Source organism: Dasypus novemcinctus, chromosome 7 (assembly GCF_030445035.2).
Source record: "Dasypus novemcinctus isolate mDasNov1 chromosome 7, mDasNov1.1.hap2, whole genome shotgun sequence".
Taxonomy (NCBI): domain Eukaryota; kingdom Metazoa; phylum Chordata; class Mammalia; order Cingulata; family Dasypodidae; genus Dasypus; species Dasypus novemcinctus.
Genome location: NC_080679.1, coordinates 79,562,215 through 79,574,604, shown reverse-complemented (window position 1 = coordinate 79,574,604; position 12,390 = coordinate 79,562,215). Strand labels below are relative to the sequence as shown.

The window sequence follows — 12,390 nt, the reverse complement described above, 5'->3', positions numbered from 1 at the left end:
GGTGTGCAGAGCACACACAAGAGGAGGAGCCTTGGCTCTGGCAGCACATCGGCCTATTTCCAGAGTTGGCCCAAGTAAGAGCTGAAATCATTTCCCTGGGATGTTCTGAGTAATCATATGTGGGACCACATGTGTGCCTGGAAAACAAACCTGGCAACTGATTAAGATGAAGAGTTTTTCTCCTCTACGTCTCACTATCCCTTGTGCATCAATTGGGGCCATCACACTCAAACTTCTGTCCAAAGAATTAATATTTTCTTGGATGCAGATTTTGTCTTGTTTTTTTTAAAAAAATATTTATTTATTCCTCTTATCCCCCTACTTCCCCCCTCCCCCATTGTTTATTCTGTGTTCATTCACTGTGTGTTCTTCTGTGTCTGCTTAGGCTGCTCCAGGAACCGATCCTGGGACACTCCGGAGTGGGAGAGAGGCACTCATTCTCTCGCACCACCTCAGCTCCCTGGTCTGCTGCATCTCTTCTTGTCTCTCCTCTGTGTCTTTTTTTGTTGCATCCAGCACTCTGTGTGGGCCAGCTCTCTACTCAGGCCAGCTTGCCTTTACCAGGAGGCCCTAGGTATCGAATGCTGGACCTCCTATATGGTAGACAGGAATCCAATCACTTGAGCCACAACTGCTTCCCCAGACTTTGCCTTATGAACAGTATTAGCCAGGATGTCATCCTTGCTCACACATCTTACCATTCATTAGAGGGGTATTTTTGCATCTGCCCATTGCTGCCTTTCATAGCCACCACCCTTGCCTTCAAGCTCAAAAATTCTGCTTTACAAACATCGGCTCACCAAGATCACTTTTTCTACATTCAATCATCTCAAAAGCTGCCTTTTTAACATTTTTCAAATGAAAGAAATGGTAGAATCCCTGCTGTCTTTCTATATGAAGATTGCATTGATGGCAAAGAAAATGCCAATGTTAATTTCTGAGTTTTTGAGATTTTATAGTGCATCTTATTCTTTCAGCATTAGGATATTGATACTTTGCCAGTCCTGGCCAATCAAGAGGCTGTGCCACAGCTCTGCACACAGATCCCAAAAGGTGTGAGAAGGCAAGGGCATGGGTGCCAGCAACTCCAAAGACATATATATGAAAAACTTCCTGGAGTTTAACAGCAAACACACAGGACTGGAGACATCAGACCTATGTTCTAGTCTGGCTCTGCATTTAACGACGGTGACTCTGGGAGGTCATTTAATGTTGGTGGTCTCGGGTAACTTAGTTCTCAAATAAGGGGCTCAGAATGGGCTAACATGAAAGGTTCATTCCAGCTTAGATTCTGCAACTCTGAGGCTCTTGTTCAATCCAATTTATTATGCTCTTCTTTCAATTTCCTTCTTTTGTTAGCTTTTTGTGCATCTCTGTCTTTGTGGAAGACTTCCAGGAGGTATTGTTAGTTTATTCTTCTGTGAAGAGGATGAAGAAATATGCTAAAGTCAATGTAGGCACTTCCATAGATATTAATTTAGATTTTACTCGCATGCAATGAGCACGGTTGTAAACTCTAAAGAGTGTTCTATTTTGAAATTTGCCACTTTAATAAAAATGTTAGATTTATACAATACATTTAAGTCTTTAAGTTAGGCTTTAATTAGAATCAGGATTTTATAGGTATGATATCAGGTGCATGGAGAAGTGACATAATTTAACTGATGTTGTGGGACAAAATTATTAGCATGGGAATTTTCATTGACTTCCTGCTCACCTATCTTGAAAAAAGAGACCCTCTAATTAAATTACCAGCCTCATTTCCTTTTTTTTCACCATCCTCAAGAGGAAATTGTTCTTCCTGGCAGAAAGAAGAAATGGATATATATATATACATATATATCTAAGCTGAGTGAGAAGAAGGGGAGGAAAAGGGAAGTTTGCTCTGTGGGAGGTCGGGGTGGAGATGCTTAAGCAACTGTGCTGTGTGAGAAAAGTGACTAAGAGGAAAAGCATTTTAGTAAGTTTGTCGTGGACTAATTATGGATCCCTCAAGGACATAAAGGTACAATTTATTTTTCAATTCTTTATGGCTGCTGAAATGTGCTTCTTCAGTGGAACACAACTTTTAACACCAAATCATGCATTGCCAAAGATTTTTGAGCTCTGCAGTGATAAATTAAACATAGAGAGAAGGTGCAGGCAGCTTCTAAAATCCTCTCCAGCTCAAATAGGGCCCCTTCTGTTTATCTTTCTCTCCCCTCCATACTCACACAACCTGACAAACATTTAATAAGTGTCTTTAGTGCTAGAGATGCAAGGACCAACCCCTGTTCAAATTCATCCTCTTCTTGAACCACTTTCATTTCAATTCTGGGTATATCCTGTCAATGGAAGACAGATCTTTCCCCATCTAATGCCATTTTTATCATGTTAGAGGATAAGGAAGCAAGTGCCTAAGTAAACACCAAGCATCCAAATAAAAGCTTCCTTCATTCAAAGCATAATAAAGGAGGATAAACATAATGTTTCCAGTAAACCACTAGAACTACAAGGACTTCGATGTAGTCATATCTCTTTTTCATAGCATTGACATTTGAAAAAAGGCTGCTCAATTCCTTCTTTCAACAAATAATTTTGGAATATCTCCAGACATGAAAGTCATATTGAAAGATCATTTAAGTACATATCAATACATTGGCATATATCTCCATCTATTAAGATGGTGTCCAGTCTAAATAATAACTTAAATAAGCAAGAGGTATATTTTTCTTGTGTAACATGATGGCTGGAGGCAGGCAGCCTAGGCTACAGTGTTTGCCCTAGTATGTCTTGGAAATCAGGCTCATTCTATCTTCTGGTTCTGCCATTGTGGTATGTGGCTTTTGTCCAAATGACCCACTATGGCTGCAGTGCCTCCAGGCAGGAAGAAAGGGGAAGGAAAACAGACTTTCTTCTACCCAGGTTTTATTTGGGAAGGGAAAGCCTCAATAGGAACTACCTATATTTCATTGGCCAGAACAGTGTCACAAGACCTCTTCTAGCTGCAAGGGAGTCTGGGAGGATGGATACTTTACTTTCCAGCCTCGGTAGAGGAAAACAAGGGAAAATGGTATAGGATTGATTATCAATTGAGGCAACCCACAAATACTACAGTGACTTCTCAGGTGTATAACAGTGAAAGCTATTTCCAGTGGCATTCCTCCCCAACAGCCTGCAAAATGGCTTCATTCTTACAAAAGTACTAAAATGATGTAGGCAAAAATGCTTTCTAAATTATAAAATACTTTAGAAATGCTATCACAGGTGTATTTAAATGATAATTTGAATTTTCAATTCCTAAGATATTTTATTAAAGCATTGCTCGTCTCTTACTTTGATTAGATAGTTGATATGTTGGAAATACATACTCTCAACCAATAAGATAGCAGTAAGATTTTCTTTCTTTCCTGTAACCTTTCTTGATAATTGCAGGCATTTGTCTTGTGTCATGTCACCTTGTCACAGGGCAGGAGCTGTACCTGGATTATAGGAAGGAGGAAATTTGCCAGTTCTCCAGCTGGCTATGAGATAATAAGAGAATTTGTTCTTTCTTTTTATACTGCACAATTTGTTCTAACTCTGATTTATTGGGTTGAGTATTTGCATCCACACAGCTACATGCCAATCATGTGTACCCTGATTACTCATTATGAGCCTGAGGATACCATACAACTCAGTAATGAGCACATTATAATGTTGGCCAGTGCTAATTAGATGATAATCATGTGCATTGCTTTATTTACAGTCTATCTATTTAAATTAATTGGGCATTTAATTGAACACAGTGTGAAAGAAATTGGAATTGAGTTTACAGGTTGGTATAAGTTACTTTCACCACCGTCTCTTTCAGGCAGGTGAGAATATTCACTTGATATATAGATTTAGGGAAAATAGATATAATGTTACATACACATATATAAATTTAACTCAAAACATGTTTGAAAACAGCAACCAATTTTTAATTTTATACTTTCACCAATGTCCTTATGTTCTCTGATTGCAGAGAGATTTTGCATGCATAAGAGATACTTATGAATCGAACCCTTTGTTAGAAATATTAGGTGGGATCATAAACTAACCTGATGGGAGTGTGCTGGTATTTCCTTAAGATAGGAAATTTACATTTAATTCATGAATAAATATGTGGAGCACTATGCCTAATTATGATCCTAAGGTTTTTCTTTTTGTCTTTCAGGACATAGTATCAAAATATTCCAGGATCTTCATTGCCAAATGAGTGTGTAAATTGGCGAAAATTACACGCATGAGTACAGCACTAAACTCAAAGTGTCTTTTCATTGAAATAATTTTCAAATTATTACTGTACCTACAGTAACTATATGAAAAAGAGTTTTTAGACGAGCCTCCAAAGGCCAACATTTTGACTTTTTTCTCAAATAATGGCATTTCTGATTTGATAGGCTTCTGCTTTCATGCCGATTGGGGATGCACCAAATGACTGAGGGTCTCTTCCCAAAATAAGTTGGAAAATGTGTTGCTTCATTATTCATAAGAACAGTTTATAGAAAAAGTCATAAACAAGTCTTGTAAGTTAATTGGAACAAATTTTGAGAAGAGGTGCTCAGTGGGCATAGATAATATGGCAGCTTAAAAAGTTATGTTTCATTACTTGAAACAGTCTCAGTTTTTTCCCTTCTGTCAACTCAAACAGGCGCATCAATTAAAACGAATGGTGTAAGGAATTTTAACCACTTCTGATAAGGGCCAGTATGATTCTATTTGTATCTTCTGATGTCAAAATGACTTCTTTGAATTTCCCAAGGTCTTTCTTTAATCCAATTGACACCATGATCTTTAGACTAAACAAGTTCTGCAGTTTCTGGGTACAGTGTAAAGACACATTCCAAAGGAGAAGCTGGGCTAGCTTTTTTTTTTTTCAGCCTCAAATTGTGGAGAGACTACTGAGGCTCAGGCCATGGAATCCGTGAATCTGCATGCTCTAACCCTGTCCTGTCTGACACTGTGGCCAACAGGCACACGGTCATGGAGCTTAAACTGTGGCTCATCAGAATTGAGATGTACTGGAAATGTAAAAGCAGACCAGATTTGAAATGTTGAGTATCGTAAAAGAATGTAAAACATCTCACTAATAGTTTTTGTACTGATTACATGTCGTGATGATAGTATTTTGGATATATTGGGTTAAATAAAACATACTAAAATAATTTCAATTCACTTCACCTGTTTCTTTTTTCTTTTTTAAAAAATGTGGCTCCTGGAAGACGTAAACCTGTGCCTGTGGCTCACATTAGTGGCTCATATTCTATTTCTTTTGGAAAGCACTGCTCTAACCTAATGAGAAGAATGGACTTTCCCCACTATTATTCATTTTCCCAGGGCTGTCAAATTACAGACTTCCAGTGTGATTTTAAAAAAATTCTTCATCCAAGCTATATTGAGCTACCACTGTATGTCAAGTACCTAGGAAGGTATTGGGTGGGGATATTAAGATGAACTAGACACAGTCCCTACCTTCCCGGCACTCCCTGCCAAGTTGGGGCACAGACTTATTCACAACCATTTCATATGTGCAGGGAACTCTGGTCACACAGAGGGAGAAGAGCTGGAAACTAAAGGCTACCAAAGTTTTGGTAGACATCTCTTTATATATAAAGAGTATATGTATATATATACACACACAAACACAGGCATATACACATATAACAGAGATGGGGGAGAGAATCATACTGTTCATGGTCAATTGAAACACGCAGTTTCTACAAAACCACCATCATGGATATTGTTCCACAACAATAAACACAGATTATGTCATCATTTTTATTGGCTTCATGGTAGATATCATTGCATATAGGTGCCAAAATTTATTTGATCATTTCCCCACTCTCTTGTTTGTGAACTTTTGGATTTTTTTCCAATTTTTTGTTAATATGAAAAATGCAGGTATAGAAAACTGTGCTCCCCTTCGTGATCATCTGCTTAGGATAAATGGTGAGAAATGGGGTTCCTGGTTAGTCTATTTCTGGACTCGCCTCTGTTGCAGTGATCTGTCTTTCAAATCCAGTTTCAATATCTAGTGATAGCCCTATATTAACTTTCCCCCCTTTTCTCCTTTTTATTTTAACTTTAATTTTTCTTAAATTTGTATATGTACACAGTTTAAATGTCAAATAATTCTAAAGGCATAACAACCAACAACAAAAAGCAAGAGTCCTTTGTCCACCCCTCCCATCTCAGATTCTAAGGCAATTTTTTCTTTTTCTTTTTCTTTTTTGTAGCATCTGGACTGGAGATTGAACCCGGGACCTCATAAGTGGGACCTCATATGTGGGAAGGCAGCGCTCAACCACTGAGCCACATTGGCTCCCCTGAGTTAGTATTTTTGTTTGTTTTGCTTGTTGTTTATTTTTGTTTTTTTTTAGGAGACCTTGGGAACCAAACCTGGGATCTCCCACATGCGGGAAACAGGCACTCAACTGCTTGGGCCACATCTGCTCCTTATTCTCAATTTTAAAAACTTTTTATATTTCTTTTGGTATTTACACGCATATTTTAAAATATTATGATTTTACTGCTATTTATTTAAATATTCAGTTTTATCTTAGTGTCTACCATAGAATATGAGGATCCAATTCTTTTACACCAATATCCTCTTCTCCTCTCCAAACTTTACCATATATATTCTCTCCACTTCCATTCATTCAGAAACTTATCCTATAATTTGGGATTAGATTAGTATTGAACATTTACATTAATATGACTTTGTAAATAACATTCTCAAGTGAGCCATGCAGTGTAATATAAATATATTTCCTTTCATGTATAATTTTTTTCCCTATAACTAAAAATCTCTCTTTCAATCTCTCATTCTCTTTTTTATACACCCATCAATAATTCATCCCTAAACTCTCACTCTGTATTTTATGCATGATTTTTCTGTAAACCTACAGTTTTTCTAACTGAAAATAACATTCAGCAGCACACACACACATACACACACCACTTCATCCCTAAACTCTCTACCAGGGGGTTATGTTTCCTTTTAACATTCAAACACATCAGGTACTCTAGCAGCACCACATTTTATCTTGGAGACATTCCTTTGGAACCCTATTTGCCTGCTTCAGTCTGGACTGGCTGCTCTCTGTGCATATCTCTATTCTCGTTACCTCAGAATTTCCCTTCCTTATGAACCTAGAGATCCCCTTTCTTCATTTTTTAGTTAGATCACCTGTGTCCTCAGTCCTGTGTGTTCAGCCTTCTTGTTTACTTGCTTTGTTTAGGGAAATCTTGCCTCTGTGGTTGCCTGAGAAAAGACTTATGGGAAGCAAAAATTATGAGACCTTGCATGAACGAGAATTTCTTTATACTTCTCTCATTCTTTATTCTTGAGAATAGTTCGCTAGTTATAAAATTCCAGGATGGAAATATTTTCCCTGCAGAATTTTGAACACAAATCTTTATTGTCTTCTGAAACATCCTATGGCATTATGATTCTTTATCCAGTATAAATAGTATGCCCCCTCCCTGGAAAATTTTGATACCCTTTCCTTTTCCCAAGATTTCTAACATTGCATAATAATGTGCTCAGATAAGGTCTTTACTTTCTTATTTTATTGGGCAGTTGGGAATTGAGAACTCATATCCTCCAATTCTAGGAAATTTTTCAACTCTTTCTTTAATAATCTCTTCCCCTCAAATTCTCTGAACTCTTTCCAGATCTGCTCGGTTATTCTACATCTAATTTTTCTTTTTCTTTTTTCCCATTATTCTTCTCTGTATTTTTATTCTACCGTCAGGGAAATTTCCTCAACATTATTTTCCAATCCTTCTCAATTTTTTTTTTCTTCTGTAAACTTTTATTAACTAGAGGTTATGGGGAGAGTTTAATCAGAGCACAGGCTGAGGACATTAGATTACAGGCAGACTTGAGGTAAGTGTCAGAGGGAACAGATGAAGCAAGCTCTTGGCCCTCTGAGAAACAGTAACGTAACATGCAGAAACCAAATCTTTGTTTGCGATGCAAGATGAGGGATAATACTGGAGACCTTGGCGCCCCCTGGTGTTGCAGAATAGACTTGCAGATTCATTTATTTTTTTGCGGTTGTAATCCTCACCCTCAAAAAGCAATTGTTTACCAAATCATTTCAAGTCCTCTGCAGTCAATATATTCCATATCAACTTTCAAGTACCCTACTTGAAAACCATCTCTTACTCATTCCTTTTTCATATCCAAAATAGCCCATGCCTGAAAATTAGCACTTTCCCATTACAGAGCCCATTTTCTCCTTTACTAAAATGAAAATGTCAACAAATGGAATTTTAGTCTTCTCTCTTCAAGCTTAGAGGCCAAGTATGTATTTACTGGTACACTTAATTCCTTCTAGGAGACATCTTTATTTTTCATAACTTAATTAGAATGTATTCTCTATTTTCTCCTTACCCAACTTGGCAAACTTCAACTCTTTTGACCTAACTGTAATAGTTAACCTGCTAAACCATTCTTATAGTTTTTTACCAGGCAATGCTGGACAAAAGACATAAATAATACATCTTAATGTACAACTCAAGCTTAATTTATAGGTAGAATTGTATTTGATGGCTATGGGAAGAAAAAATATTTACATAGACAGGTTTGGCAAGGAGGTTGAGGAAGGAGAAGACAACTTGATGGCATGACAACTTGGGAACGTCTATTGAATTTTTCATGTATGCTATCAACAGCACTTTACTGTATGTTTACTGTTATTGTCTGTTCACTTTTATGTTTTTATTTAAATAGAAGACAATATCCTCTCTCTTTCTTTCTCTCAGTATGTATATACGTATAGTTTTATTGAAACAACCCATGCCCACTGGTTTATGTATTGTGGTGTAGGTTGTTGGCTTGTGGGTTTCACAGTAGGGTAACCTGACTGGGAAGTTTTCTTTGAAGGATTCCTAGCTTTGGGGTCATAAGTCTCTGTTCTTAGATTAACCAGTTTCCCTAAAGAATATTCCTTTACTCTTCTGCTAGTGGAGAAAAGGCTTGGGTTTTTTTCCATAAATATACAGTTTTGCACTCAATACACACCTCCAATATGCCACCTGCTCCTTCCACTGAGACTTCTGTCCCTGAGTGCAAGCCTTTCTGCTAGGCTTCTCCAGAAAGGGAGCATCTACCATCCTGCTGCAGGAAGAGCTGCTACTTCTAACAGTTTCTACACAGACTTTCAGCCCATTCTTGTTTCCAGCACCATCTGCTTGCTCCCCTTCTAGAGGGACCCAGTGTCTCTACATTCTGAGTCTTTCTAACCACAAATAGGGTTGCATCTAGACATCCCCCTACTACCAGATTACATTTTTGTTTTCTCTAGTCTTTTAAATCAGTTACCAGTTTGTCCCTTTGTTTCTGGCTTGCAAAATTTTGTTGCTGTCATTTTCTCTCCCACTCTATTATTCTTGTGGATTTATGCCTTCGTTAATTCCTTTAATGTCATGTAATATCATTTTGGGGGAGCAGGGATAGGCGTATTTTTCTCCAATAGTTGACTGGCTCTTATGTATAACGCCTTTATGAATTACACAGGGTAAATGTACTATTTTCATTTCATGAATAGGATTACATAGAAACAAGAGTGCAACCAATATGACGAGGAATACAAGGCCTGGGACAGAGTCCCCTGCTCCAGCCACATTGGTAGATTCCAGTCCAGGAATCGGTGACTTCAACCCGCATGCACTATACTCTGAATCCACAACAGAAATCAGCAGCCCTCTCTGATAAGCTTCTGCTAAGGCCTGTTCCTTTCTGACCCCTCAACCTGAGAGTATCTAATATTTCAAAGCTCACATTTCCCCTACCAGACATGGAGAATCTGCTTTCCCATGCAAGAAAACTTTAGTCAAGAAATAGTTAAGGAAAACAGTTTGGCCATTTTTCAGAAAGTTGAACATGGAATTAGCATATGACTTAGCAATTCCACTTCTAGGTATATAGCCCAAAGAACTGAAAACAGAAATTTAAACATATATTTTTATACCAATATTCATAGCCTCATTATTCACAATTGCCAAAAAATGGAAGCAACCAAAGTGTCAATCAACAAATGAATGGATAAATAAAATGTTGTATATACACACAATGGAATATTTGCAGTCATAAAAAGGAATGTCATTTTGATATATGCTACAACATGGATCAACTTTGAAGAAATACATGAAATAAGCTAGACACAAAAGGACAACTATTGTATGATCTCACTTATATCAAATACCTAGGATAAACAAATACGTAAAAAGTAGATTACAAGTTACCAGGGACTAGGGGTGGGAGGGCAGGGAGAAATGGGGTGTTATTGCTTAATGAGTGCAGACTTTCTTTTTGGGGTGATAGGAAAGTTTTCATATTGGATCATGGTGATGGTAGCACAATATTGTGAATGCAATTAATAGCACTGAGTTGATGTGTTATGTGTATGTATCATGATAACATTAAAAAAATAGTTGGTTTTCAGTCCCTTCATTCTTTTCACACATGACCTTGGTTCAGTTTCACAAATGTTTATTGGGTGCCTTTTGTATGCCAGGCTCTGTAAATACAGAGGGTTCAAAAATGCAAAAAAGATAGACCTTTGCCCTGAAGGAGTTCCAATTCTCATTCACTCTGTGGCTTCTCACAAATTCTCATAGTAATTGGGACTGGCTCTTGCCTAGAGAAGGCATTGGGTGATGGCTAAGCAGCAACTTTACATGGGATTTTCACTCACACTGATCCTAGGTTCCTTTAATTTCTATAGATGCACATCAAAACTGAATTATTAGTGAAGATCACAGGAATTAGCTTGGCCCCAACACATGACAATATTTGTGAAAGTAAAATATCAGCAGTTTTCCTTAAAGGAAAAAACCCAACACCACAGCACTCCTGTAATTGGTGCCTCATCTGTCCGTGAAGTTCTTGAGTCAGGTCAGCTAATGGGAGCTCCTGTGGAGACTAGTTTGTAGTAAGCTCCTTTCTGGGCCATGAGTTCTGCATGGGTTCCCTTTTCAATCACCACTCCCTGTGACATGATGGCAATGATATCCGAGTTCTGGATGGTGGACAAGCGATGGGCAATGACGATGCAGGTTCGACCCTCTCTAGCTTTGTCTAGGGCAACTTGCACCGTCTGGGAAGAGAAGATAGAAATTTGATGCAAAGTTGCATGACCATCTCCAAGCCCACTGTAACAATGTTGCATTATTTATGAATTCCAAAAATAGGTATTAGATTATGTTTGTAAACTGGTCTGTCAGAGGTTTTACTTTTACTTGATTAAATTATGATTGGGCCACGTCAGTAAGACAGAGAAAACAACAAGGCATAGGAGTTAGTTGGAGTTTTAATACTGGAGCCCTGGCAAGTAAACACACAAAGCAGATGTGTGAGGAAAGAGAAGGCTCCATTAGACACGTCAGAGGCCCCGGGAAGAGAGATGATGAGCTGTTCGCCTGATAGTATACAACTGGCATTGTGGAGAGAGCAGAGCAGCTTATCCTGGAGGGAAATAAACCCCGAGAGATGAGACTTATCACAGCCTACAGCTGATATTGGAAGAAGCTGGGACCGTGGAGCCTTAAGAGAAAGAGGAAGCCTGAACCCTACATTGGCAGCCATCTTGCTCCCATACGTGGCAACAGACTGGTAAAGGAAGTAACTTACGTTTTATGGCCTGGTGACTGTAAGCTTCTACCCAAAATAATTACTCTTTACAAAACCGAACAGATTTCTGGTATTTTGCATCAGCACCCCTTTGGCTGACTAATATACTCACCAGCACTAGAGCTTAGTTTACCACCACCTGAGTTACAATGCTGTATGCAGAGGTAAACTCAGAGATTTGATATAATAGAGAGCATTAAACAAGTATTAGGCAAATGTAACACATCAATGATTTAAACTGTAGTCCACACGCTGAGAAATTTCAGTGAAGCAAGAATGACCCAAACTGCGAGGTCACTGTAATTTTATAATACTTGATAGTCTAGTTCACTAAAATTAAACCAAGGAGACAATGTAGGATAACAGTTATGTGGTTATTCCTGATACTATTTTTAATTGAGGACATTTTAACTCTCTACAAAATGGACTATGATTCTTAAGATGCAATTATAAATTTTAAATTTCATAATTGTGTTTTGCTCAAGTGCATCTTCTTTCATGTGTGCTGCACATCAGATACCACCTCTTCCTTTGTACGGTATGTTGTCCTCTTTATGTTAATTAAGGGAGATAATTATTTGCCCTTGAAAAATAAGTCTCCTAGCCTAAAAAAAACTCAAAAGCAGTTCTTATCTTAGCATTTAAAGATTTTTTTAATTTGAAGCAATCGTATTTTAAATCTCTTTATCTAGATTATTGTGTGCTGGTTCCACAAAGTATTGCCAATTTCTACTGATAATGAATCA

General features: G+C 37.8%; 1 protein-coding gene across 2 annotated transcripts in view; it reads right to left on the bottom strand.

The window, feature by feature from the left end:
- Positions 1 to 300: 300 nt before the first annotated feature.
- The window catches only part of ABCB11 (ATP binding cassette subfamily B member 11), a 147,347-nt gene continuing 135,257 nt past the window's right edge, over positions 301 to 12,390 (bottom strand). Inside the window, exon 28 of one of the 2 annotated variants that reach the window (XM_058300685.2) lies at positions 301 to 1,418. In XM_058300685.2, the coding sequence (XP_058156668.1) occupies positions 1,356 to 1,418 (63 nt within the window). In that variant the 3' untranslated portion in view covers positions 301 to 1,355. Of the gene's footprint in view, positions 1,419 to 9,962; positions 11,112 to 12,390 lie in introns of those variants that run through there. The other variant, XM_058300684.1, reaches the window with a different exon arrangement.